At 37.6% G+C, this 25,799-nt stretch overlaps 7 protein-coding genes across 19 annotated transcripts; 1 reads left to right on the top strand and 6 right to left on the bottom strand.

The window, feature by feature from the left end:
• Positions 1–91: 91 nt before the first annotated feature.
• LOC111794611 (histone-lysine N-methyltransferase ATXR6-like) lies at positions 92–2,520 on the bottom strand. The gene is made up of 6 exons (XM_023676680.1): positions 1,993–2,520; positions 1,546–1,626; positions 1,208–1,437; positions 774–874; positions 473–685; positions 92–343 (listed from the first exon to the last, which is right to left on the bottom strand). Exons 1-6 carry the CDS (start codon positions 2,231–2,233, stop codon positions 184–186), a joined length of 1,026 nt encoding a protein of 341 aa, XP_023532448.1. The 5' UTR covers positions 2,234–2,520; the 3' UTR covers positions 92–183.
• An 821-nt stretch (positions 2,521–3,341) lies between these two features.
• On the bottom strand, positions 3,342–6,142 carry LOC111794607. The gene is made up of 5 exons (XM_023676663.1): positions 5,678–6,142; positions 5,162–5,367; positions 4,304–4,402; positions 3,946–4,019; positions 3,342–3,756 (listed from the first exon to the last, which is right to left on the bottom strand). The coding sequence occupies exons 1-5, from the start codon at positions 5,985–5,987 to the stop codon at positions 3,531–3,533; spliced, it is 915 nt and encodes a 304-aa protein (XP_023532431.1). The 5' UTR covers positions 5,988–6,142; the 3' UTR covers positions 3,342–3,530.
• Positions 6,143–8,707: 2,565 nt separating this feature from the next.
• On the bottom strand, positions 8,708–10,282 carry LOC111794609 (protein yippee-like At4g27745). 12 transcript variants are annotated; one of them, XM_023676674.1, is made up of 4 exons: positions 10,158–10,282; positions 9,653–9,682; positions 9,377–9,504; positions 8,708–9,181 (listed from the first exon to the last, which is right to left on the bottom strand). In XM_023676674.1, the coding sequence occupies exons 3-4, from the start codon at positions 9,467–9,469 to the stop codon at positions 8,954–8,956; spliced, it is 321 nt and encodes a 106-aa protein (XP_023532442.1). In that variant the 5' UTR covers positions 9,470–9,504; positions 9,653–9,682; positions 10,158–10,282; the 3' UTR covers positions 8,708–8,953. The 12 variants fall into 12 exon arrangements, with proteins under 12 accessions (XP_023532442.1, XP_023532435.1, XP_023532441.1 ...); XM_023676667.1 differs by having other exon boundaries at positions 9,377–9,547; positions 10,158–10,281; XM_023676673.1 differs by having other exon boundaries at positions 9,377–9,542; positions 10,158–10,281.
• A 763-nt stretch (positions 10,283–11,045) lies between these two features.
• LOC111794610 (protein yippee-like At4g27740) lies at positions 11,046–12,323 on the bottom strand. Its single transcript, XM_023676679.1, has 2 exons — positions 12,091–12,323; positions 11,046–11,416 (listed from the first exon to the last, which is right to left on the bottom strand). Exons 1-2 carry the CDS (start codon positions 12,178–12,180, stop codon positions 11,189–11,191), a joined length of 318 nt encoding a protein of 105 aa, XP_023532447.1. The 5' UTR covers positions 12,181–12,323; the 3' UTR covers positions 11,046–11,188.
• A 594-nt stretch (positions 12,324–12,917) lies between these two features.
• On the bottom strand, positions 12,918–16,522 carry LOC111794605 (molybdate-anion transporter). 2 transcript variants are annotated; one of them, XM_023676661.1, is made up of 9 exons: positions 16,295–16,445; positions 15,431–15,575; positions 15,164–15,332; positions 14,656–14,926; positions 14,110–14,375; positions 13,808–14,023; positions 13,537–13,639; positions 13,242–13,342; positions 12,918–13,148 (listed from the first exon to the last, which is right to left on the bottom strand). In XM_023676661.1, exons 1-8 carry the CDS (start codon positions 16,443–16,445, stop codon positions 13,284–13,286), a joined length of 1,380 nt encoding a protein of 459 aa, XP_023532429.1. In that variant the 3' UTR covers positions 12,918–13,148; positions 13,242–13,283. The 2 variants fall into 2 exon arrangements, with proteins under 2 accessions (XP_023532429.1, XP_023532428.1); XM_023676660.1 differs by having other exon boundaries at positions 12,918–13,342; positions 16,295–16,522.
• Positions 16,523–18,422: 1,900 nt separating this feature from the next.
• Positions 18,423–21,708, bottom strand: LOC111794606 (ATPase family AAA domain-containing protein 1). Its single transcript, XM_023676662.1, has 5 exons — positions 21,303–21,708; positions 20,856–21,156; positions 20,576–20,734; positions 20,139–20,434; positions 18,423–19,042 (listed from the first exon to the last, which is right to left on the bottom strand). Exons 1-5 carry the CDS (start codon positions 21,501–21,503, stop codon positions 18,818–18,820), a joined length of 1,182 nt encoding a protein of 393 aa, XP_023532430.1. The 5' UTR covers positions 21,504–21,708; the 3' UTR covers positions 18,423–18,817.
• A 1,454-nt stretch (positions 21,709–23,162) lies between these two features.
• On the top strand, positions 23,163–25,536 carry LOC111794608 (cytochrome b5-like). Its single transcript, XM_023676664.1, has 4 exons — positions 23,163–23,386; positions 23,516–23,608; positions 24,932–24,998; positions 25,111–25,536. The coding sequence occupies exons 2-4, from the start codon at positions 23,522–23,524 to the stop codon at positions 25,359–25,361; spliced, it is 405 nt and encodes a 134-aa protein (XP_023532432.1). The 5' UTR covers positions 23,163–23,386; positions 23,516–23,521; the 3' UTR covers positions 25,362–25,536.
• The last annotated feature ends 263 nt before the right edge of the window (positions 25,537–25,799 follow it).

Below are 25,799 nucleotides of genomic sequence, written 5' to 3'. Positions count from 1 at the left end.
TAACTAAATTTGTACCAACACGCAAGTGCTTCTTGAATTATCAACTGTCAGTATTGGAGGCAATTTGAATCATGCTTATGAACTCTTGAGCTTAGAAAACTAGCCAAACTATTAATCAGACATTCATTGATCAGCTTGTGTCTAAAATCTATAGACATTGTGTGGATTTTACAGAGTAAAAGGTTACACAAAATGCTCGGTGGGGTATTCATGTTCGTATCCATTGTAGTCATAATACAATCTCTCTCCCTTAGATATATCTCTGTTAGCAATAAGTAGAACTCTACATTCACCATTTACATTGAACCTAACGCACTTAAGGTTTTGCTTTTTTCTACCATCCCTGCATTAGAAAGAAACAACCTCAAATCAAAAGGGAGAAAGGAAAAGGATAGAATGAGGAAACTAGTCCTCTCAGGTTTCTCAAACACAAGAGAATGACAAAAAACAAAGAACTGAGGGATGAGCTTACTGTGTATGGTTGTTGATTCCATTTATGAAACGGGCAATGTTACTACGTTTGTCGGGACAGATGACGAGGCTTTTAGATGGGCTAGTGGCAGACAGTAATGTCATCATACTATCCCCTTCATCATGTTCACGGTTCCTCAGGTAATCAACATCCCCAGTATATTCAGTAATTATGGTCAAGTCCTTTATAAACCTATCTGCCTCCACAGTAAACCTATGACCATGTACGAATCAAATGAGCTGAGCTCCCTATCTAAAAAAGAAAGAAAGAAAGAAATATAGTAATATGCAGCTTCACATACCCTTCTCGAGGATCAAAAACAACCATAAGGGGAGGCCATTCCCCTCTCTCCATCATACTTCTGCACAAGTTTAAGGTTTCAACGTCCTCTTTAGGAAGAACCTAGAATACAGATACACAAAAGACTTCAGCATCACCAAAGAGATCAAAGAAAGAGCCCCAAAACTCACAGTGACTAAAACATATAGTCTGGCGTTGAGAAACTACAACCCTACACAGCATTTAATTGTTTTGTCACTGTCTCTATAAGCACAAGATGTCAGGCTAAAAAGAACAAAGATCTTTAGTGATTAATTGTAAATTGCAATCTGACGCTAGAATTTGATCTAACATTTTCCACTAAGCAAGGACAATATTCAAACAAATGGCCAGGCCTAATAGCTAACATTCAATTCACTTCTCCTTAAACAAAGATGTTGGGTCTTTACACTTTACCTGCATTCCACCGTGCTCCAAAGATGCGCAGTTTGCTGACCTTGGTGCCATGCCACGCATATATGTAAGCTCGTTGCTGTAATCTGTACCAGTAGCCGTCAATGCTGTTGCCAGTGATGCCATTTGTTCCAGGCGTCTTGCAGGATCTGCAATCGGATTAAATGGCAAGAGCTTCCTTCTCTTTCTAGAAAGTACTAAGCTACCAGCCCGTCTTCGTTTCTTTCGATTCTCTGAAAAACCATAATACAAGGAAAATGATTTCAATTGAGATCCAGAGAACCTTTAACCATGAAGAGGATGGAGGTAAACTGGAATCTCCAGTAGTATCACTTTCCTACCTAACATCAAGTCCGTTTGGGAGTCCGCAGGTCTTTGGATGCGGAAAAAATCAACAATTTTAGTTTGAACAAGAGGGAAAGCTGCAAAATAACAGTGAGAACTATTAAAACAAAATGAAAATCAACAATTTAATTTAATTTTTATCAATCTCAAATGCATTTGATATGCCGGTCATTGTTAGTCAAATCCATAAGCTACCAGAACAATATACAGAACAGAGAAGAACTTGATTATACATGTCGCAATGTTAAAAATAGAAAACTAAACAAGTTTCTCCATCCGCTCAGTAAACAAATCAATCACTCCATCTCGAACAGATAACACTAACTAGACACTTCGATGGAGACACACAATGCAACTTCGATTTCACAATGCATGTCAATAAATCGAATCAATTCAGATCTAGGAACTACCATGAAATGAAAGGGAAGAAAAACAGATCATACATTTGAGCTTCTTGTGGTTGGAGCAAGTCGGACAAAACCAGGATCCCTTGGGGACTGAAACGAGGATGGGGGAAAGACAAAAGAGATGATACCCTCTATCACATTTGTCGCAGAGAAGAAGCTCAGCCGGAGAGTCGCCGGAGGCGCACTTCTGACATGAAACGTCGTCGTATTCGTCGTCATCTGAAGCAAAATCCTGGCTGGTAGTGGGTTTCGGAGCTAGAGTTCTTCGCTTGTGCATCGTTTGTGAGAGTATGAGGAAAAGGAATCGGATTGTGAGATGGGGGAATTTGGCGCGATGTTCAAAGGCGTAAGAAATGGGTATTTGAAGAGCCAATTAGGGCATCTCGCGCGCTTTTTCGTTTCCCGGGCAAAGCTCGGCGCCATTACCACAGGGACAGTTGTCTTCTCTTCTCTTTCCGATTCACCATGTGGGCCTTAAACAATGGTGGGCTAAAATAATGGGCCTAGCTTCCAACTTCATGGGCTAAAATAATGGGCCGGGCTATAATGAAATGTTTGATCCCACTACTAAAATTTGCACTTATAATTTTAAAATATAAATTCAATGTTATAAGCATATGAGTTTAAATAAGATCAAATAAATCTCAATTATTTTAAAAAAAGTATTTTTGGTGTTTCTTTGAAGAGAAAACACTAATTAATTTTAGAATTTTTAATTTAATTGTTAATTATCTAATCAAATACCATGTGGATTTTCAAACATATTTTATTGTTTAATTAGCTATAATATAGCCTCATCCATTAATCTTACATTTTAACCATAATTCCAATGGTTAACCTAATTACTAATTATTTAAATCTACAAAAATTTATAGCTAAAATAGTTTAAATTGTTTAATCCCAGTCTAAAAAATGAGCCAAATTCGCCTTTTTAACAAACAATTGCACAACTAAGAAAGAAAAGAATAACTCTGACAAGACAATGACAAGGGTTCGTTAGAGTTTTTTTTTTTCTTTGAAGAAAAGTTCAATGCCATACATGTTATTAAAATCTAAACAAAAATGCCAGTTTTATAATATTGGACGAGAATTGGTCGTTCTCGAAACAGTCATTCATGACCTAAAACATAGAATACTTATACGATCAAACTATTCGTATAATGAGTGAAATTACCTCCCTAGAATATTGTATTAATTAAACAATTCATAAAAGAATATTTTAAAAATAGGAAAGAGAACAAGCCTAGCTGGTTCAGTAGTGTGCTTGAACATTCATTGGAAGACCAAAATCCAACAAATTAATGAATGAAAGGTAACTTGAAAGTCAAAGATTACAGATTGACCAATCTTGGAAGGTTTAAAAATGGTTTTTTTTTTTTTTTTTTTCTTTTTTTTAAGTCTAATTTTGTACAAAAATGAAACACAGTTTTCCATATCTCAACGAAAAGTGCAGGCAGCCACGCAAACAAGCAGACAACAGATTACTACTACTGTATGTGCCACATTCCAGACAACATCAGGAAGAGTCTATTAAAGCACTGTTAGAATGTAGAGAAACATTACCATTTTCAGATTCAATATAAGTCCAGCGACTCGAGAACCCGACGTGCTTGGATGTGCAGGGCTGTTAATCTCTGCTCAGGATCAAGAGTCGAGCCGAATTGACTGGCTGCCCAAATCAAGGAGGCTGATTTCTCTCCCAGAAGCCGCCTTATGTCTTCATGAATGGTTGCTAGAGGAGGCCTTCCCCTCCCATTTACATGTCCAATGAGTACCAGTAAAAACTCACCACATTTCAACCTGATCACAAGACAAGTTAATGGGAGACAAAGATTGGATTGAAACATTAAGGAGAATACATGTTGGTGATAGCCTTTTTAGAGGACTATCTCTTCCCCACGAAATGGAACGTGGCATGTCGCAAATGGTGTCGTAATGATAATAAAGGAAGGACCAGATATATGTTGATAGATGAGGTTGGGAAATAACCTGAGGTTTTCATCTATTTGTTTGTCCCTTATGAGCAATGCAACTTCCTCAATACCGTTGCAAACATCAAAATCCTGGAAATAAAGTCACCACAATGAGACACCTTGGTTTTTCATCAAGCCAAACAGTTCATACAACCAAAAATTCACTTTCCACGAGTAGAGAGTTGAACTTTATATTTCAGAAAATCGACCCATGAAAAAATAGGACTTGTGATGGTGTTTCTATGGTGTTTATGACGAAAGTTCAAGGAATATAAATTGAACACAATGTTTGGAAGAATAATACTATAGGGAGTGTGCGAGAACAAAGGAATCATAAAGTATGACCTCCATACGACATCTAAATGGCGTATTACCGTTTGATTAGCTGACGAATCCAACATTACTGAAATCAACGCATCTAAGCATGCACCTTGTTCAAGTACTCCACGGATTGATAATATATTCATCAAAACCTGCAAAAAGAATTTGGGTGTTCAGATTGCACAATCCCAATCAAAGAAAGCTAGAAGCAAGTAAATTCTAGTCATTATGATCCTAAAAGGCCTTTCTGTAACCAGAACTTGAGGAAACATGACTTCCTCAATCATTTACGAAAACAGTGGTATGTATGACTAAAGACTCATAATGAAGGCTGAATACTATAATTTCCTCAATTCATTCATTTATCTTCGACATTCAGAGGTAACAATCTTTATCTTGTTTTTGTACCACAAACAGAAAGATGCAAATAAGCTCAAAGACGATATACATGAACGAGGAACGGAGATACGACTTCACCCAAGCCCAATCCATAGGACTATTTAAAAAAGCTTCCCAGTTGATTTAATAAGAAAAGTAGAGTAGTTACAAACATTTTCTACAAAGAAGTCTAACAGGACAATTGGGGACTTATCCATGTATGCTGGTAATGTATTGGTTCTCTGTAATTCCTCAAGAAATGTTGGAATTTGCACAGCTCAATTGCAAGACTATGCGTCTTGTTCTAAACACAATCTTGTATCCATACGATATATAACATTAACCTGACGGATTAATTTGATGTCCATGTCTTAACATTGTCTCTGCACACCGTGGGGCAATAACACAGGTATAGATCAAGTATGCTGAATGATTGTTTATGCAATTGTGAGCGGTTGGCTAGTCCAAGCACTTCAAAAGCGATAAGATTATAGAGGAATGGCACAAGAGTTTCTAAAATGCAGAGGACAAACCGGAATTGCCTTGTGCCGATGGGCTAAAGCAGTGCTTTCTCTGTGAAGGAGACAACAACCTTCCAAAACTCGTAGTGCGAGGGCAACTTCAGCATCGGTTGAAGGACTAGCGATCTTCAAAGGTTCCACTCCAAAAATATGGTCCAAATTTACCACAGGGTCATCCTCTGACTCCTTTAGTGACTGTTGAAATAGTACTGGAACCACTGTTTCATGGCCAGAATGGAAAGAGAAGAATCACATCTATTGAACACGAAATATAATTTCAGCAATCCAAATTCGGTGGAAGCACAAACGAAATTTGGAGCTTGGTTTCAAACCAAATAAAGGTACTGAGATCGATTATTCAGTACAATTTCCATAGTTCGTATTCCAATGTGCGAAAACAGATTCTATTAGACATTTCACTTGAAATGAAGATTTAGATGATTCGGAGTCCGATGCTTCACAGTTTTACTCATCATCAAGTGCCAAAAACGAAGAAACGTAATAGACGAGAATCGGAGAGTTTCAAACCTTGGAGCTCCGGCAAGGACTGAATCTGGCAGAAGAGCTGGATGGTAGAATCGGACTCCGCGATGGAGCGAAGGGACTTGAGAAGGCTGCGAAGACCACGGACTCGGAGAAAGCTAAACTCGGCGCTGGCGTCTCTTAGACCTGTTCGAAGGGAAAAAGTAATTTCGCGGTAGAGCCTCTGGCGGTTCAGAGAATTGACCAATTCCCCGACGGTGGAGGACGTTGCCGACGCCGATTTATCGTCCGGCGAAGATTCGGCGGACGGCTTCGCCGTGAATCCTTCGCTCCACAATGCCTTTTTGAGGTACATCTCCGATTTGGGCTCTCAGAGAGAGAGTTTGTGGATGGACACGACGGTGGTTTGTTCTTCGTCAGGCTCCTAGATGAAAGGAGATCGGAATTCGGAGCGAGTGGTGGCCTGCTTGAACGACATCACAAATGACGTCGACACCAATTAGTTAATCAAAGCTTCAAAAACGCCCATTAAATTCAATCTGCGTATCATTTAAAACGACATGTCGGTAAATCAATTTGCCAGCTAATTTTACTTGCACGTGTCATAGGCCTTGATCCATATACCGATTTTTTTTTAAATTATTATTATTTTTACNTTTTTTAATTATTATTATTTTTACTAAATTATAAAAAATGCCCGAAATTATGACTTTCTTCAGCAAATATTTCTTGAAAATTCAATTATAACAATAATCCCCTTATATTAAAAAAACACACCGCTAACCGCTACTTGATATTGTTTGTTATGGCCATTACGTATCACCATCAATCTCACAGTTTTAAAATGCGTCTACTAGGAAAAGGTTTCCACATCCTTATGAGGAATGCTTCATTTCCCTCTTCAACCGACGTGGAATTTCATAATCCACCCTCTTTGGAGGCCTAGCGTCATTGCTGACACACTACTTGTTGTCTAGTTTTGATACCATTGTAACAGCTCAAGCCCAAGATATTGTCCGCTTTGACCCGTTACATATCGTTGTCAACCTNATCTTTACGAGGAATGCTTCGTTTCCCTCTTCAACCGATGTGGAATTTCATAATCCACCCTCTTTGGAGGCCTAGCGTCATCGCTGACACACTACTTGTTGTCTACCTCTGATACCATTATAACAGCTCAAGCCCCCACCGTGTTAGTAGATATTGTCCGCTTTGACCCGTTACATATCGTTGTCAACCTCATGGTTGAGGTTTTAAAACGCATCTAATAGGGAGAGGTTTCCACACGCTTATAAATAATATTTTTATTCCCCTCTCCAACCGATGTGGGATCTCTCAGTTGGAACTGATATTCAGACCTTCAGACCTTAGAGACGGATATGTGCCTTTAAAACCATGAAACCTTTTATCTCCTCCTGCTTGAAACTTTGCTGAGATGAGACAGAGTTAGAAGGCTTAGAAACAGGTGGCAACTGCGTATCAACCACAAACTTTCAATATGACCATCAGCTAGGTGTAACGACTCAAGCCTACCACTAAGTATCGTCTGCTTTGACCCGTTACGTATTGTCATCAGCCTTACAGTTTTTAAAACATGACTGTTAGGTAGAGGTTTCCATACTCTTATAAAGAATGTTTTGTTCCCCTTCCAACCGATGTGGGATCTCACNAGGTTTCTACACACTTATAAATAATATTTTATTCCCCTCTCCAACTGATATGGGATCTCTCAGCTGGAACTGATATTCAGACCTTCAGACCTTAGAGACGGATATGTGCCTTTAAAACCATGAAATCTTTTATCTCCTCCGGCTTGAAACTTTGCTGAGATGAGACAGAGTTAAAAGGCTTAGAAACTAGTGGCAACTGCGTATCAACCACAAACTTTCAATATGGCCACTCAAGCCTACCGCTAACAAGTATCGTCTGCTTTGACCCGTTACGTATTGTCATCCGCCTTACAGTTTTTAAAACACGACTGCTAGGTAGAGGTTTCCATACTCTTATAAAAGAATGTTTTGTTCCCCTTCCAACCGATGTGGGATCTCACAATCCACCCTCTTTGGAGGCCCAGCGTCCTCGCTGACACACCGCCCAGTGTCTACCTCTGATACCATTTGTAACGACTCAAACCCACCGCTAACAGATATTGTCTACTTTAACCCCTTACGTATATCTGTTAGTCTCACAATTTTTAAAAATCGTCTGTCAAAGAGAGGTTCCACACCCTTAATAAAAATGTTTCGTTCTCCTCTCCAACCGACGTGGGATTTAAGAAAACAACTCTATACCTCCTCTCTCCTTTCNCGCCCAGTGTCTACCTCTGATACCATTTGTAACGACCCAAACCCACCGCTAACAGATATTGTCTACTTTAGCCCCTTACGTATTTCTGTTAGTCTCACAATTTTTAAAAATCGTCTGTCAAAGAGAGGTTCCACACCCTTATAATAAAAATGTTTCGTTCTCCTCTCCAACCGAGTGAGATTTAAGAAAACAACTCTATACCAGGAGAGAGGAAAGAGTTCTCTACTTTCTCTCCCTGTTTCAACATAACATTCTTTTCGAGAAGAAACCGTTAGCACCTAGAACAAAGCGGTTCACCTCTTTGTTGTAAAGGGAGGAAAAACTTCCCTAGCAAAGGAGATAGAACAGAGAGCAGAGCAGGAGAAACTGGGAAAGGTGGAGTAATGGGTTTGTTAAACAAAAAAGGTAACATGATCATCCATTAATAGGCTAGAATCGATAACGTGAGATCCCACATCAGTTGGAGAGNAAAAACATCTCCCTAGCAGACACGTTTTAAAAACCGTGAGGCTAACGGTGCCAAAACGGACAATATCAGTTAGCAATNGAAAACATCTCCATAGCAGACACGTTTTAAAAACTGTGAGGCTAACGGTGCCAAAACGGACAATATCAGTTAGCAATAGGCTTGGACTGTTACAAATAAGCTTGCAGTACAACTCAAAGCATGTAAACTAAAAGAAGAGAACGCGTACCGAACACCGATAGAGCCATAAGACAAGACAACAATATCAAAGGAATCCAGGTCATGTTCAATGCAAGAAGGACTTACTTTAAGCACCACAATTTCATTAACACAGATGGTGAGCATTGAAGATACAATGATATCCAGTCATGTTCAGAGCTTACACAGATATATACTATATACAAGAGCAACAGGAAACAGGAAACAGGAAACAAGAACAAGAACAAGAACAAGAACGATGATGACTTTATATACAAGATAACATCACGAAGAATCAATAAACTTACATCAAAATAAGAATCAATGCATTCAACAAGATCCACAGGACGCTACCAGTTGTCCCGAACGATTTTTGATTTTTCAAGAATGAACTTTCCTTCTTTATACTTCTGTGATGCCTCATAGGCCCTCTCATACTTCCACCCCAGCACCTCACGGCAGTCAACACAATGCACATCAGCAACAGTGTGGAGACCCGTCATGAGATGCCGGTCTTCTTTTGGTCCCACTGTGATGTTCATAGCATGAGAGAACAGAAAAGCACGCCCATGTCTTCCCTATTGAGATAATTCATGACAAAAACAAGATTAGATAATGAAAACTTCTTCAGGAAAAGTTTTAGAAAGGCATTTGCAATCGAAAATTTCAGAAAAACTGTGTTAAAAACATCAAATCCATGAATTTCTCATTGGGTTTTGAGAGATTAGCAAACCCTTTCGCATTGATGATAATCAAACGCACTAAGATCCCACCTGAAAAGCTTTAGAAATTATATCATCATGGAGGGCAACATGGTTTCTACAATTACAGCAGCTATACAAACGTGGCCCCAATAGTTCAGCCATTGATCAAGAAGATTGAGCTCAAGACGCCTCTTCTCCTACACAACCATCAAGCCCCAAGCATTAAATCAAACACCTAGACTGCATTAAAAGAGATTCAAGCTTTCCATCAAGATACCATATAAATGGATCATCAAAATCCCAACGAGGGGTGGGAAAACTAAAAACAAGAACAAAATCGTTTACCTATAATGATTTCAATGGTGACCTAGAAACCTAAAGAAAAAGATCAATAATCAAAAGGGGGTTCGCGATCAAATATATAAGATAACATAAAGGATCAGAGAGAAGATTTCAAGCAAAAGGGATTCAATAATACAGGAACAGGATTAAGAACAACAACAAGAACAGGAACACCAATAAAAGTATGAGAAGGAGCATACCGAAAAGCCAAAATGTGGAAAAATCATTGAATCAACGAACAAGAAATTATGGAAAATGGAAATAAAGGGAGAGAGAAGAACCTGATTGTGCCGGAAATTATTAGTTTAGTGAAAATTATGGAAGAAAGTTGATGAGGTATGAGCGATTAAAGCAAAGATAAATACAAATTGAAGAGAGAGAAATGGAAATCATTCTTAACTTGGAGACTGTGAAAAGGAATTTGGGATTAATTAACATAGAAAATGAAGGAGAAGTTGAATTTGGGAAGAGTAAGAGGAAGAACAATGAAAAGAAGTCAGAAATTTACGCGAAGGTCGAGTACGGATTGTGGGCCTCCATGGTTGAGCACCTCTGAAGCTCTACAGTTTCAGACACATTTCTTCAATATCCTTTTGATATGAAGATGAATTGATAGCCACGCGCCAAACCGTCTTACTAGACACGCATATTTGCTGGAAGGGTAAATTAATAAAAAAAATACCTTTATTTTTGTAATTCATTTAAAAAAATATACTTGAAATTTTTAAAACTATTTTTTTTTAATTCAAAATTATCATTGACTTTTTGAAAAATAATTATTTTAAAATTTTTATTTTTTTAGTAAAAATATCTTAATAAATTAATATATTTAATAAGTTTATACCTTTTCTAACTTAATTTTTAAAAATTTAAATTTTAATAGTAATTTTTAACCAATTTTAATTTAGTAATTTTTTTAATATATATATTAAATATGTATTAAAAATATATTTATATTAAACGGGTCGGAGAATATAATTTCTTTCTCAGTCCCATTTATATGACGGGAAAAAATGTTCTCCACTTCTCTAAAAACGAGACCTATATTTTCAGAACTCACCGTTCAAAAATGGTTATTTTTCGTAGTGATTCTTGATCACGTTCTCTCTTTGCGAGGTCCGAATGTGGAGAACGCATAGCATTCTCTGGGCACATAGGATGAAACGTAAAGCTGCGCTTGATTGGCAGAGTTTTAGGCGGCAAGAGACTGACGGGCTTGTTGGAGGTGCTAAGCATAACGAATCGAAATCAGAGACGGATCAAGGTAGCTTGTTTGCCAAGCCGATAGGCGAAGGGCCGAAGGATAGAGCGTACAAAGTCAATCGTGCACCTGTCGTGTGACCCATTAGTCCTAAGCAATGTCTTGCGCGAAGCGACCCGACTACGAGACTCAAAATACACGTGACACTAAGAGTTTAAAACATTAACTTTTCCCGACCATCAACATTGACATAAGGATATGTTTAAAACGACTTCTTAAGTGCCTAAAAACTCTTGTAAACGAACGATTAATCGTTCGAAACGAGTTTGTAAATATGATTAGTTGTATTCCTTGACGATCTTAGCCCTTTCGATGATGAACTTTCCTTCCTTGAACTTCTGCTTGATATCATAAGCTTTGAGATACTTCCAACCCAAAACTTGATCACAGATGCTGCAGTGTATGTCTGCAGTTTTGAAGATACCTGTTATTAGCAGCTTCTGCTCTTTTGGGCCCTCCACTATGTTCTTTGCTTGTGAGAATAGGAACGCTTTTCCCGATTTTGCCTGCGAAATCGAACGGGTTTCGTTATTTTTTTTAGTACAACAAATGTGATGGTTCAAAATTTCGTGCATGTTCGTTACTGTCGAGTTATACTCGTTTTGGATAATGAGTATAACTCGACAGTAACGGAAGGTATAAATGACAGGAAAAATTGCGGTGGTTGAGAGATTACTAACAGAAGGCATCGAAATTTTAGTTTTACCCGACAATGAATATGAATGAGAGATTACTAACGGAGGGTATCGAAGTTTTAGTTTTACCGTAGTATAAAAATTTGAATATTGTCAACACGAGCATAGTTCAACGATTAAGACACTACTTCCTTTCGTTTGTGTTAAAGAATTTGAACTTAATTCAATTAGATAATAAAAAAAAAATCACGGGTTTGAATCCATACTCTCACACGTTATCTTAACTAAAAAACGAGTTCGAACTTTACATCATTAGCTCCTCCCTAGATCATAATAATAACCCATATATTGAATTTAGTTAGCTACTCTAATTAACATCCAAATCAATACTAAATATTCTAGCTTTTATTTAAACGGACCAAATCGTGATAACGCGAAATTATCATTAGGGTATTGATCAAACGTACCAAATCACGATATCGTTGAATTGTTTGTTAGAGAAAGAAAATGAATCGATACATAGTTTTGCGAGTTAGATGGCTTACCAAGAAGGATTTGGAAAGGAGATCAGCTCCGGAGGCGAGCGGGTTGCGGCAACTTCTACAGCTATACGTCGTGTTCGAGTACTCGGCCATGGAAGCTGAACTTAGAGATGGATTAGTCGATCAAGGAAAGAGTGTGTGTATGAACATAAAAATGAATAATGAAAGGCAAGTTGGAGAGATGAAAGATGAGTGGCCAAGATGTTTTTTAAGTTGTTGAATGAGATGTGAAGACTATAACCAAATTATATTGAAGTGTGGGACTAAAATAAGGGAGTGATGGTGACTATGTTTGGTGGGTAAGAGGAGTGATTGGCAAGGAAAGGGGAAAAATATCAAAGGCAAGGGATTGGATAGGCCAAAATTTTCTTCTTTCTTTATTTTTCGAGAATTTCTTGGCACACGAACACGAGAATCAATCTGAGCAATCAACGGCTCAACTAGTTGCCTTTAGAATAGAGTTATATAACACTATTTACAAACAAATTTTTTTTATTCTTACTCTCATACTGCTTTCAAAAATCTATGTCCCGTGTTCTAAAACTTCTTCTCAAATGCAATTAGAAGCTTGAACATATGTTGCCCGACCATAGGCAATGCAAATCTAAATTGGCTTAACTCGCTTGGTGTTGAAAGTGAGTGTCGCATAATCACAAAATTTGCTGTTAAGAAAAGTACGATGGTAACAAGTGCTCAATATATATCGCCGCCGACAGTCCTCCACAGACCATGACTATCAAGAATAGGTCGCAGATACTCAAAAAAGAAAAAAAAAAAAAACAAAAAAACAAAAACAAAACAAAAAAACATCAGTAATTTGACAAGAAAAATAGGTAATGGAAATTTGGAAGCTTTGATTAACAAGTGTTTAAGATAAATCCAGTGTTGGAACTCGGAATATTCTCCACGACAATTGCTGAAGAGATCTCTAAACAAGCTACTTTAATTAATGACTTGTGAAGAAGCCCAAAAATTGATGAAACACAATTTTGTCTACTTTTCCTTCATCTTCTTTCTCCTTGGATGATGAGCAGACCACTATTCTTGTATAGTTTTGCATTCTTCAAATATTAAACCAAGCTAGCTACTTAAGATTGATTCATGAAGCTGCTGCTGTATACAGATGGATCAAAGTGTTCAGTTCATGTTCTAACCTCCCAAATTAAGTACTGGTGGTCCGTCTTCTCTGCATTTGCTTAGATGTTTAACGGATCGGTCTCGGTATTCTTTTCGCCCAGTGCCCAGTCGCCTGTCTCTGTAACAAGGTCCAACAGAATTATGTGTTAGGAAGCACTTGTTGCAAATGCTTTGATGATATCAAACACATTTTAGTTTAGTTATTCCTAAATCATTTCAAAAGGGTGCTTTTAAAACTCGATTTTATGATGCGAGTACGCATAGCAAGTCGTTAGAAATGCCGAAATTTTAGTATTTGAACAATATACTTACTTGGTTTATCCACGATCGCCAGAAGCCGCCTCTGTAAAATCGATGCCACAAAGAGGAAAATGGAGCACATGCCAAACATCACAGTGATGGGGAAAGCATCAACCTACAAAGACAAGGAAAATGTATGTGACAAAAGAAAAGATGGGGTGTTCATAGTTGTATTGATGGCTTTGGTCCAGAAATTGGATTAGGAACTGCTTGAACTCAAAAAAAGAAGCTCGTGATTGCAATTATGTAATGACTAATGGCATAGGGGTGTTCAGTGGCATACATTGTACAGCACCACGCATACGAAGATGTTGAGAGGTATGCGGAAGAAGTTCATGATGGTGCTTCTAGCCTCCTCAGGAATGTATTGGGATCTCATCTTCATTATGGAAGGCCAAAATATACCAACGCAGGACTCAAAAACACAGAAGCCAAGCAACTGGATACAGCCTGCAAAAGAGATGCTTCCACCTTTCACATCTGATGGAGCTACCAAGATCTGTCACAACCAGAAAAGTCAGAGAAAACATGAACTAGCATTAATGAAAACAGAACTAAGAGGAGAAAAACAATCCTTCCACATACACTGGTCACAATCGGAAGTACAAGAGCGGCAGAAGAGACAACGAAAACAATCTGCATATAGTTCTCAACTTTTAGCGAGTTTCGAGCCATCAACCTAGATGCAAGGGAACTTCCGAGCATTGAAGCCAACATGAATGTTGCAAAGATAAAGCCATGGGGAATATCCTCATTATTTGGGCTAAGTGCAGGTGTCCAGAGGAATACAAAGGTATACATTGAACCTTCAAATAGAGACTGTATAGCACCCAGCAGTGCAATCTTCTCATCTGACGCATAGAACATTTAAAATGAGTTAGGATATCCGTCAAGAAAGTAAGTCATTGTTCAGATTCTTCTCTTTTCAAGGAAAAAAAAAAAAAAAAAGGAAAGGAGAACAAAAAATTAGTTGACATTTTGTATGGAATAATGCTTAAAACCATGCGTGAGCATATCCTTATCCAGTCCAAGAGCATGTTTCATGCAAAACCAAAATCCTTGCAAAGATATTGGGCTTCGAGGAAATGTAATGAACTAAAAAATTACGTGCACGAAAATTTGAGAGAGTACCAGAAGCAATGGCAACAGCAGCACCCCTGAATTGGGTGAGCAGATCCTTATTTTCTGATGGATCTCCATAGTTCTCCGTCCAAGATGACATAATAACGGCCATACCAATTGCAAGAAAGCAGGCAGCAGCATCAAAAGGTGCCACTGGTCCAAGAGAAAGACTATCAACGAGTACATTCCCAAACAACCCAGCAAGAATTGCAATAAGACCATTGCCAAGAAATATAGCCTTTGAGAATGTAATCGACAACCATTGCTGTTCAAAGCCCCTCTGCAGTAAATTAAGAGAATCGAGATTATAGCTACAAAATTACTATCAAGGGATGAACATTGAATCATCACCTAGTGATCGTTCAATAAACATTGAATCATCTAAACAAATAGGTTAAGAGTAAATTTTATAATTAATAATTCATATTCTTAACATGACCAACCAATTGTTCAGTCAGAAAACATCATATAAGCAAGCTAAAAAAAGCTTCTTAAGACAGTAACATGGAATCCTTGCCTTATTGTGCTCTGCAACAAGCCACGACTCAAATGCTGAAAAGAGGAGCGAAGTGGCAATACCACCCAAAACACGGCCCAACATTAAAACCTTGTACTCGGGCGAATGCTTTGTGATGCAACTCAGAACGTACGTAATACAATAAGTGATGCAAGCTCTCTTTCGACCTCTGAATTCAAAAACATAAATGCATCAACTATTAGAAAGAGGTTTCCCTCAATAAAATTTGATGACGTCAACCAATTTAGGGGGTAAAAAATGACTCACTGTTTGTCAGCAAGAGAACCAACAATTGTACCAAACAACATGGAGGACCCAAAACCGGCAATGAAAAGCTGACCAATCTCTCCTTTATCAAAGCCATACTGACTGTAAAGGAAGTATACGTATGGGCCCTGCAACCAGTCCCCAGCTGTTGCCACATGAACAATAAATAATACATTAGATCAATCATTATACATAATCTTTTACTTTCTATCGACATACTATTGATGCTCATAACATTTAACAAGTACAAATTTGCAAGGTAAAACCAAAAATAAATAAATCAAAATGTAGAAGATATAAGGAGCAAACCACACCCCGTGGCTCATAGGGAAAACAACATCAACTGTGCCAGAAGAATCGAGATTATAGCCACAAAATTACTATCAAAAGAAAAATTGAAATAACAATGCCATTATGCACTTAGAAGAAACGAGAATATAGCAATCATTTCATATCATGAACCGTCGGTGGATCCAGATCCAACGCTTAACCAAAGAGAGAGAAGAGGAAAAGAAAAGTCGGCACCTCCGATACACTTCCTAGCAACCTATCCTACCGACAACCAATTGCCTCTCTAACTAGTACCAAATAACGCCCTATCTACTCCAAATTCCTCAACGAAAGCCTCTCAATCACGACAAAACCACAGATCGAAACAAAACAGTAACTACACAACAGTCAAGAACCGAATAAATTCAGATCATATCGAACGGCATCAAGTCGACAGACACACACAGATTCACACAAAGCACAAACAGGAAACGAAGCAATCACAGTTGTACACATAAATTGAAAAGAATTGAACGAGATCCAAGTGAAGAATGCGAGCAGATCTGGAAAGAAATTAAAAATCAGAATACGCACCCATCATAAGAGAGTAAACAAAAAGGTAATTGTTCTTGAAAGCATTGAAAGCGGAGGGCGTATTGATCCTATCCTTGTTGGATTTGCTGAGCTCCAGAGCTGCAACAACTACAGACAATGCTCCAAACACCAGAAAGTAGAAAATCTCCATTGTAGCACGAAGACAAAGAGAGAGAAGCTCCGACGGGCGTCCCTCTTTTGCAGTGTGAGATAGAAAATGGCAAGAGAATGAAAACGAAGGCGTTTGTTATATACTGGAACAACAACCAGGTGTTCTGTTCATTTAATTACTTACTCCTAATAATAATTAAAAATTAATTAAACTAAAATACTTTATTTTTATATATTTTTAAATACTAAACAAATTTAGTGTTTAAATAAATAATAATAATTTTTAAATTTTATAAAATAATGCTAAATATTAATTTTTTAAATTTAATTAAAACGATATATAATATTTTTATTTAATTCCTGGGAGGCTTCAAGTATTTTCCGAAGCTTTAATTATAAATTTGACTTTTGTTTTAAAATTTAAATAATAAAAGAAATTAAGCTAAGCTAAGCTAAGCGAGGTGTGTGTGTGTCCTGCTTGACGTCGTACAGGATTGGAAATCGGGGACGCGTTTTGGGACTGTTGGACACGTGGATCAATATTATCCGTCCGATGGGGTATGAAATTGTCGGTGGTTATTACATTCCTTCGCGCGCTGCTCGGGAGATGACCGACTCGCAACTCTCTTTCCGTGGGCCACACGCGCCCAAATGCAAATTACAGCTATTCTATTTTATTTTTTTAATTTTTATTTTGGTATTTTTGAGATTAACTTCTAAAATTTCTATTTTAGTTATAAATTTTAATGTTACTTATTTTAATATATTTAACTTTAAATAAATAAAAAACAGAGTATATATTCATTGATTCACCAAAACTTTGCCTTTTCTTTTATATATATTTTGTCAATATTCTTAAAAGGGTAAATATATTAAATGATTTATATAATATTTAATGCTTTACCAATTTAGTCTTATCTTTTAAAATTCTCGAAACTTATCTTTAATGCATTAAAAATTATCTTTAACGTCCTTCCATAAGAAGAAATTATCGCTGAATTGATTATCATAAGGTCAATCACAACATGTCGGTGTCGTCATCCTTAAACATTTCACTCTTTTGAGAAAACGATTATATTTCAATAGTCTAACTTAATAACATTATATTTTGAAAAAATTACAGTATTATCCTCGATGTTTCATGACTGTTTCAAAATTATGGTGAACGTAGAAAATCTGTTAAAATTGGACAAAAAGTTAATATAACTACTAAACGTCATTCTTTCATTCACTGTCATGTCAACTTTCCACCTAACATGGTAACAAAATTCTACGAGAAGGGTGAATAATATTTTAAATACGAGTATTTTTAATGATTTTTTTTAATATAAATGCTTTGAAAGAAATGTTAGCACCCCCATGTGATTACATTTATGTAGTAAGGTTGCACCTCATTTTTTTCACTCATTAAAGGAAAATTCATTAGGAGGTTTTATTGAAGCGATACTAGTCTATGTCACACTCATATATTTATCTCTATTTCAATACATATATGTAAATAAGGATAAAATATATTGAAAAAATCCGGGTTGATGTAGAGACAAACTTTACTTTTAGAAGCAATTCAAATAAAGTATATAATGTAGTCATGTTACAAAGAAAGGTCGGGCAATCATGTAGATGATCCATTTTCTAAAATTTAGACGTGAAACATTACATATGATATTAGAGCGAGAGCTCGCCTAATATAACGTGATTCAAGGGCAAACCACACGAAAGTTGATAGGCATTTGATGTTCTAGTAAATGAGGAAGATATGAATGAATTGAAACCACATTTGAATATAAGCGATCATATCAAAAACTTAAACGAATTGATTCTTACTATCTATATCAACAAGGTGCATATTCTTTTTGTGATTCGATCATAGAAACTTCAAAATTGGATATGTTTTGCTTAGAACAATTACGTGTCGAGTGACCTAAAAAGACTCGTAATGAACTAAAAAGAGGTAAAATTATGCAATGAGATCGTCATTATTGTGATTGCATCTTAATGAACGACGGCACAAAATAAATTTGAAAATCTTTAGACTCCTACCAAATCCATTCTCATATCTAATCTTGAAAAAGCCAATAGACTTTCCCACCACTTAACAAAAAGCATAAGAACAGTGTTCAATAAACAAAATACCAAATATGGTACAACAACAGAAAAGATTGTAGGATGACCCGGATCCCATACTACAAAAGATTATATCAACAGGGTTAATCCACCATTTCAATTTATAATAAAGATCACTATTTCATGTTTGAGGCAGTAAAGTTGGAATATGCGACTTACCAGAACCTGAGAGAGCTTCAAATTTTCAAATTTGAGACGAGCACGTCGAACCGAGGATGCTTTTCTGGCAAATCTGTGGTAGCTAAACACTAAAATGAGTCGCGAGAATCCTTGATAATGTTGGGGCTTTCACGAATCCCGAGCATCGGACTGGATATTTAAGATTTGGGAGACTACAAGCTTGGAGAGTTCACTTATTGCTGCTTGAACCTCATAATCACCAGCTTCCCTGTGCCCTGCCCAGCCTGATGATGAATTAGATCTCAATCCAGTGTATTCGCTTGCAGCAACCTTTGTCTTTGTCGATGTAGCAAGAACCTTTTCCAAATCCAACTGCGACAGTGGCCTTGGCTCCTGTAAACCGATGTGTAATAAGAATATCAGCAACATTCAAGGTCTCGTATATAGCTAATGAATGAATGCCTACTCGATGCTAATATAAAGACTCCAAAACTTTGTTACCGAGTCATAATATAAACCCTCATACGTTCTTGACCCATGTAAATGAAAAAATAATTATAATAATAACGTTTTTTAGTCATTTTTTAGAATCAAATGGTGGTAGTCCTCAAGGAGTATTTCTGTAACAGCCCAAGCCCAAGCCCACCACTAGTAGATATTGTCCTCTTTGGGCTTTCCCCTTCCCTTCCAGGCTTCTCCTCAGGGTTTCTAAAACGTGTCTGTTAGGGAGAGGTTTCCACACCCTTGTAAAGAATGTTTTGTTCTCCTCCCTAACCGATATGCGATCTCACAATCCACCCCCTTTCAAGGCCCAACGTCCTCGCTGACACTCGTTCATTTCTCCAATAGATGTGGGACCCCCTCAATTCACCCCCCTTCAGAGCCCAGCATCTTTGCTGGCACACTGCCTCGTGTCCACTCCCCTTCAAGGTTCAGTTTCCTCGCTAGCACATCGCCTAGTGTCTGGCTCTAATACCATTTGTAATGACCCAAGCCAACCGCCGGCAGATATTGTCCTCTTTGGGCTTTCCCTTTCGGACTTCCCCTCAAGGCTCTTAAAACGCGTCTGCTAGAGAGAGGTTTTCACACCCTTATAAAGAATGTTTTGTTCTCCTCCCCAACTGACATGGGATCTCACAATTTTCATGATTCCCTTTCCCGTTTGCTGTCCATTCTCTCTACGGATCAATAATAGCCAGCAGATGAACAAACAAGTCAAGACAGATCATTCCTATCTCGTATGCCCTTGAAAGATGATAAACATAAACGAGATCGGTATTTAAACTTCATTGTCACAGCTAGGGAGCACAGTAGCACAGACATAAATCCCATCTTTTATTCTTTAATAAGAGATATAAATCTTGTCTTAGAAGCAGCCTAAGTGATGCATGCAAATAATTGGTTATCAACTGAAATATCTCCTCCAGCAGGAAGAAACAAGTAACTAAACAGATGGAAGCCGAAGAGAAAAAGTGATAAATGTACTCACAGAAGATTGTTTCCCCTTCTTCTCTTCATCAAGAAGATCCCGGATCGGAAAATAAGCAGCTTTCTTGCATAGTTCCAGAATATCTGAACCTGTGTACCCCTCACACAAGCTTGCCACACGGTCATAGTCTATGTTGTTTTCAACCCGCTCTCCCTTCAAAATCACCTTTAATATCTCTGCTCTCTCCCTCCGATCAGGTATTCCGATCTCAAAGGCTTGTGGAAGACGCCGAAGTATAGCTTCATCCAGTTCGGATGGGCGATTGGTAGCAGCAAGGACCATCACACGAGCATTCTCTATAAGAATGGATATGACAAATTAGAACCAAAGAGCAATTATTATGAGTAAATAGTTACACAATCACACCACCATATACAATACAACTCAATCCTTCCGCTTACAAAGAGAAGTACAAAATAGGTTAAACTATGACTCACGATCAGTGGTAAATCCATCCCATAAGGCCATGAACTCAGTCTTCATGTTCGTCATTGCTTCATGATCTGTAGTTCGTCGCTGACCCAAAAAACTATCGACCTCGTCAATGAAGATAATAGCAGGCTGGAGCTTATAAGCCAAGCTAAACACAGCAGCCACTGAAATGTCATGTCAGGCAACAACCAATCAAGCATAAATAGTCGATAAAGAATCCTTCAGGACTTAAAAATTCTATGTCATTCATACACAAGAAAAGAGCCAACAAATCCCTAGACTAACCTAGCTTTTGTGCATCTCCAAACCATTTGCTCATCAGATTTGAAATCCTGACATTGATGAAAACAGCTCCAGACTCCTTTGCGATAGCTTTTGCCAGCATTGTTTTCCCAGTACCAGGAGGTCCATACAATAAAACCCCTTTCTGCGGACCAAGAAGCTTCCCGTGTGAAAATAAATCAGGCCTCTTCAATGGAAGTATCACCAATTCAATTAACGCTTGCTTGATACTCTCCAGGCCTCCAATAGAGTTAAATTCCACATCGATGTGGTCAGGGTTTATAACATCACAAGCAATCACATCCTGGTTAAAATGTAAGTAAGCCACAAGTCAAAAAAGAACAACAACAACGTATCGATTCCTCAAGAATCCAAGGGGAAAACCTAATTGAATCAAACTCACAGTTAACCTAGATTAAATCCCCACACAACGAAATTAAAATGAAAAACCTCGTAAGGGTTTGTCTGGATGAGAGGGCGGCCCAATCGTTTGGCAATCTCCTTCTTGTGCTCGAGAGCCTTCTTGGAGGCCTCGCGGTTAGGGTCGAGGTGGCGGAGGCCAGCGAAAAGAACCAAGCAGCTCAAGGCGGCACTGGCTGCATAGAGAAGCAATTCCTGTACGAACCTCGTCTCGGAAGAACCGCTCCCCATAATCGACGGCGATTGGTGAAGCAAGAAGAAGGAGTTTCCAAATCACTGAGCAGCAAACTGGGATTGTGATTCCGATTAACGAACAAAAGGAAGAAGAAATTGATTGAGGTGCGCGTGGAGAAGAAGGTCTCTTCCGCTTACCCAAGGAGAAGAAAGAATGGCTCTGGTAGGATCTCGACTTTAGAACAAGTCGGTTTACGTGTACAACAATATACGAATTCGGATAATAATATTAAGATAAAATATATATATATATATATATATATATATAACATACAAATATATATACACGTATGTATATGGAAAGTGAATTTTACAATCATTAATCTAAATTCAAGTATATAGTCAAAATGATCTATAGTATAGTGATAAAGCTGAGTACCTTATTATAGGGACACTATGAATGCGGCCCACTTTTGTATATGATATAAACAATGTGATCACTAAATTATATGTGGAGACATGTGAGCGGGGGGTGTCCTATGCAATGAGTATTGCATAAGATCGGACCATGAAGAAAATCACTCTCACTTTATAGTGTCGTTTACTATTGATACTGATTTTTTTTCAGTTGATGACCTAGGTAACTTGACCTTAATTATGAGCTAACTATGAAGTACTGTTTATTCAGAATTATCCTTAGTTTTGCATGGGTGAGAATGGCCCGAGTTCATCGACTCAATAAGTCTCCAATTTCAAGGGTAAGACTGGGTGAATAGGTGGGGACACAGGGTCCAAGATAGAATTCGCTCCTACTCACTTTTAGAGATAGTAGAGAGGTTATTCCCTTAAGTACTGACTCCAGGTGTTGAACAAGGGGCTCCACCCTCTCATTGGCGTGAGAGGGATTCGGTTTGGTGGTTGGACCACAAACCAATTGTTCATTAAAGGATTAATGGGACTTGAGAAACAAGAAGTAACTTTAAGGGTAAAAAAAAAGGTAAATTGACTCAGCTCTAGTTACGAACCACCTGTGAATGATCGACTTACTAATCATGGTCATATCAAATGGACAAATATATATATATATATATAGAGAGAGGAGTGCAACTATTAGGCTACAGTGGAGTGTCCTAGTAGTTAACAAGGTTAATGAGTTTAGCCGGTTAATTTCGGATCGTTGTAGCCCATGATCTATAGGTCCATTAGGTCCCCCTGCTAGCTCATATTGGACTAAACCTTAGAACAATGTGACGAGTGAGTTTGAAGTGTTCGAATTCAAATTAAGAAACATACGCTAAATATATACAATATATTTAACCCCATTTTATTTTAATTATGATTTAAACAAAAAGAGAGAATCAGAGATATTTAAATAATATTTAAATATTTGATTTAACATTAAATATTAATTAAATTATTTAATTAATCATTTAATATTATTTTGATTTGAAATTAATTATTTAAATGAATAGTTGAATTAAATAAATTGATTTCATTTAATTGAAAAATCCATATTTAAGTCGAATATATGATTTAACCAAACTTACATGAACAGATTAAATTGTTTCCTTTTTCTTGGAAGGAAATGAATTTAGGTAAAGGACTTAAAAGGGTTAGAAGTCTTCAATGCTTGGAAATTTCTAGATTTTGGAGATCCCACTGTTTAGCGAAGAACTTGAATTGCCCTAACAGCCACTTGTTTTGAAGATTCAAGAGATCTTTCAATTGGGAAATTCCGCATTAAATTACCAGTAAATTGCTTTTTGACTTCGTAATTAACTGCAAATCAAGGGCCATTTTGCCGGCCTCGCTTTTGTTCTTTCATTGTTACTATAAAACGATTTGTTTCCTCCGTTGCCAATTCGGGAACTAATCTGTAATCAGGCTTCGCCACAAACAGGATCCGATCAAGACGTTGCCGCTTCAACCCTTTTTCATCTGTGAGTGAATCTGTTCCTTACGAATCCATTTCGATTTCGTAGGTTTTGATTACTTCTATTGGGGTTTTGGATGTGAAATTTGAAGTTCTTGGCTTCCGATCCTCTTCGATTGTTTGTTGATTGTTGCAGTGATATATGGCTTCCGATCCGAAGGTTCATCTGTTCGAAGAAGTGGCAAAGCACAACAAAACCAAGGATTGTTGGCTTGTAATCTCTGGAAAGGTTGGATCTCTCTTGGTTTATTGTTCGTATCGTTTTATTTAGCATTGAATATCAGTTTTCTGGTGATGTTTTTGACGGAAAATTCTTGCGAACTCTGTTTTGTCATCGAATATCCTCTAAAAGAGTTTGATATAGGCGTGTTGGCTTTGGGGGTTTCAGTGTTTTACATGAATGTTCAAATTCAAATATCTTCTTCCTTGTTCTGCACAGAGCTGGATTCGTTTGTATGTCTTAATATCATTTTGTCGTAGTAATATCAAATGGGAAGAAAATGGTGGTGAGCTGCAGCGTATGAAGACTAAATAAAGCAGTAGCATTGTTTTCATATACTCTAAAGAGTTTGTCCAACCAATTTTGAGCTTGAAAAACAACATTTATTGGTTGAAAATTGTCTGGATGTGTCCTAAACTTCACTAGTTACTATGAGGTTTCAGGCAATTGTTTCTTGTCCCAATGAGAAATCATAGCTTCGTTGAACTGGTTGTTATAAAATGCTTAGAAGAAGTATACCACCCAAGGGGTTGGGCGTGGTGGTCTAGACTTGGGGTTAATCAGAGTGGTGTGTTTAAAGCCTGCCTTTTTGGCTACCTTATGAAGATATTGTATTTGTCATATTCATGGTGAATATTGAGAGCTTTGGGGATCAAGCTAAATGTTTAAACGGTTGATAAACGAAGTAGTCCTTATAAGGGTGTGGAAACCTCTCCCTAACAGACGCGTTAGGAGAAGCTCAGAAGGGAAAGCCCATAGAGGACAATATCTGCTTGTGATGGGCTTGAGATGTTACAAATGATATTAGAATCAGGCTTCAGGTAGTATGCTAGCAAGGATGTTGGGTTCCCAAAGGGGGTAGATTGTGAGATCTCAGGTTGGAGAGGGGAATGGAGTATTCTTTATAAGGGTGTGGAAACCTCTTCCTAACATACGCTTTTTAAAACCTTGAGGGGATGCCCAAAAAGGAAAGCCCAAAAGGACAAGATCTGCTAGTGGTGAGTTTGGGCTGTTACATTCTCGTTTAAATATTTTCTATCATGCATTCAAATTGTGGTGGTTACATTTGTGGAATGTTTAAAATGGTTTGAGATCGTGTTCAAGTCAACCTAAGTATAGTTCAATTGGTTAAAATATGTCATTGACCAACAAGTCTTAGTTAGAGATTCATATATTTCCTCTCCACTCCACATGTTGAACTCGAAAGGGAAAACAAAGATCACGTGTTCGTGAGGTGTTACTAAGCTGGTTTGTTGTGTGTTCATAAGTAATTTATGTTATGTGGAAGCTTTAGATATCTTTTATTAGGTTTGATTGTGGCTTTGTCTTTAGGTTTATGATGTAACTCCTTTCATGGAGGATCACCCGGGCGGCGATGAAGTATTGTTGTCTGCAACGGGTAAGCCTCAGAGTTCCCTTATATCGAATATATGTATCTGTTACTTTCAAGTCTCTTGCAAATGATGATTAGGATGGATACAATCAATGCTGTTCGTTGGAATCTTTTGCAGGAAAAGATGCCTCGAACGATTTCGAGGATGTCGGGCACAGTGATTCAGCAAGAGAAATGATGGACAAATACTACATCGGAGAAATTGATCCTTCGACGGTTCCTTCGAAGAAGATTTACATTCCATCACAACAAACCCAGTACAATCAAGATAAGACGCCCGAGTTTGTGATCAAGATCTTGCAGATACTGGTTCCCATATTTATTTTGGGTTTGGCATTTGCCGTTCGACACTACACCAAGAATGAATGAATGAACAAGTGATTATTCGTATCCGTGTCGATTATGTTTTGGTAGAAAGGCTGTTTTAGCTTGTTTTTGCTTGTGTTTTCATGTGGTGGTTAGTCGTAGACTAGAGATGTCTGCATCGGATGTTGTATTCTACTTAATAATAATTAAGCTAAGGACTACCTTTTTCTCTGTTCCATCTTGCTTTGCTTTGTTTTGCTTCTTTTTACTTGTAAACGTTCATCTTTGGACTTATATTGGCAAGGAATGGAGAGGAGGAATGTCTGGTTTGTCAACCAAACAAGTTTTAGAATCAAATATGCAGTATTTACAGACAAAATTACTCGGTTATTGGAAAAACTTCAATATACTTCCTAATATCGAATCGTGATCAACTAGGACAGAAATAAAGCATTGTGTCAAACTCTTCTTTGGTGTCAAGGTAATAACTATGAATAGTCA

This window comes from Cucurbita pepo, chromosome LG05, assembly GCF_002806865.2.
Source record: "Cucurbita pepo subsp. pepo cultivar mu-cu-16 chromosome LG05, ASM280686v2, whole genome shotgun sequence".
Classification (NCBI taxonomy): Eukaryota; Viridiplantae; Streptophyta; class Magnoliopsida; order Cucurbitales; family Cucurbitaceae; genus Cucurbita; species Cucurbita pepo.
The sequence above is the reverse complement of the archived record's forward strand: the minus strand, read 5'-3'. Positions and strand labels throughout refer to the sequence as shown.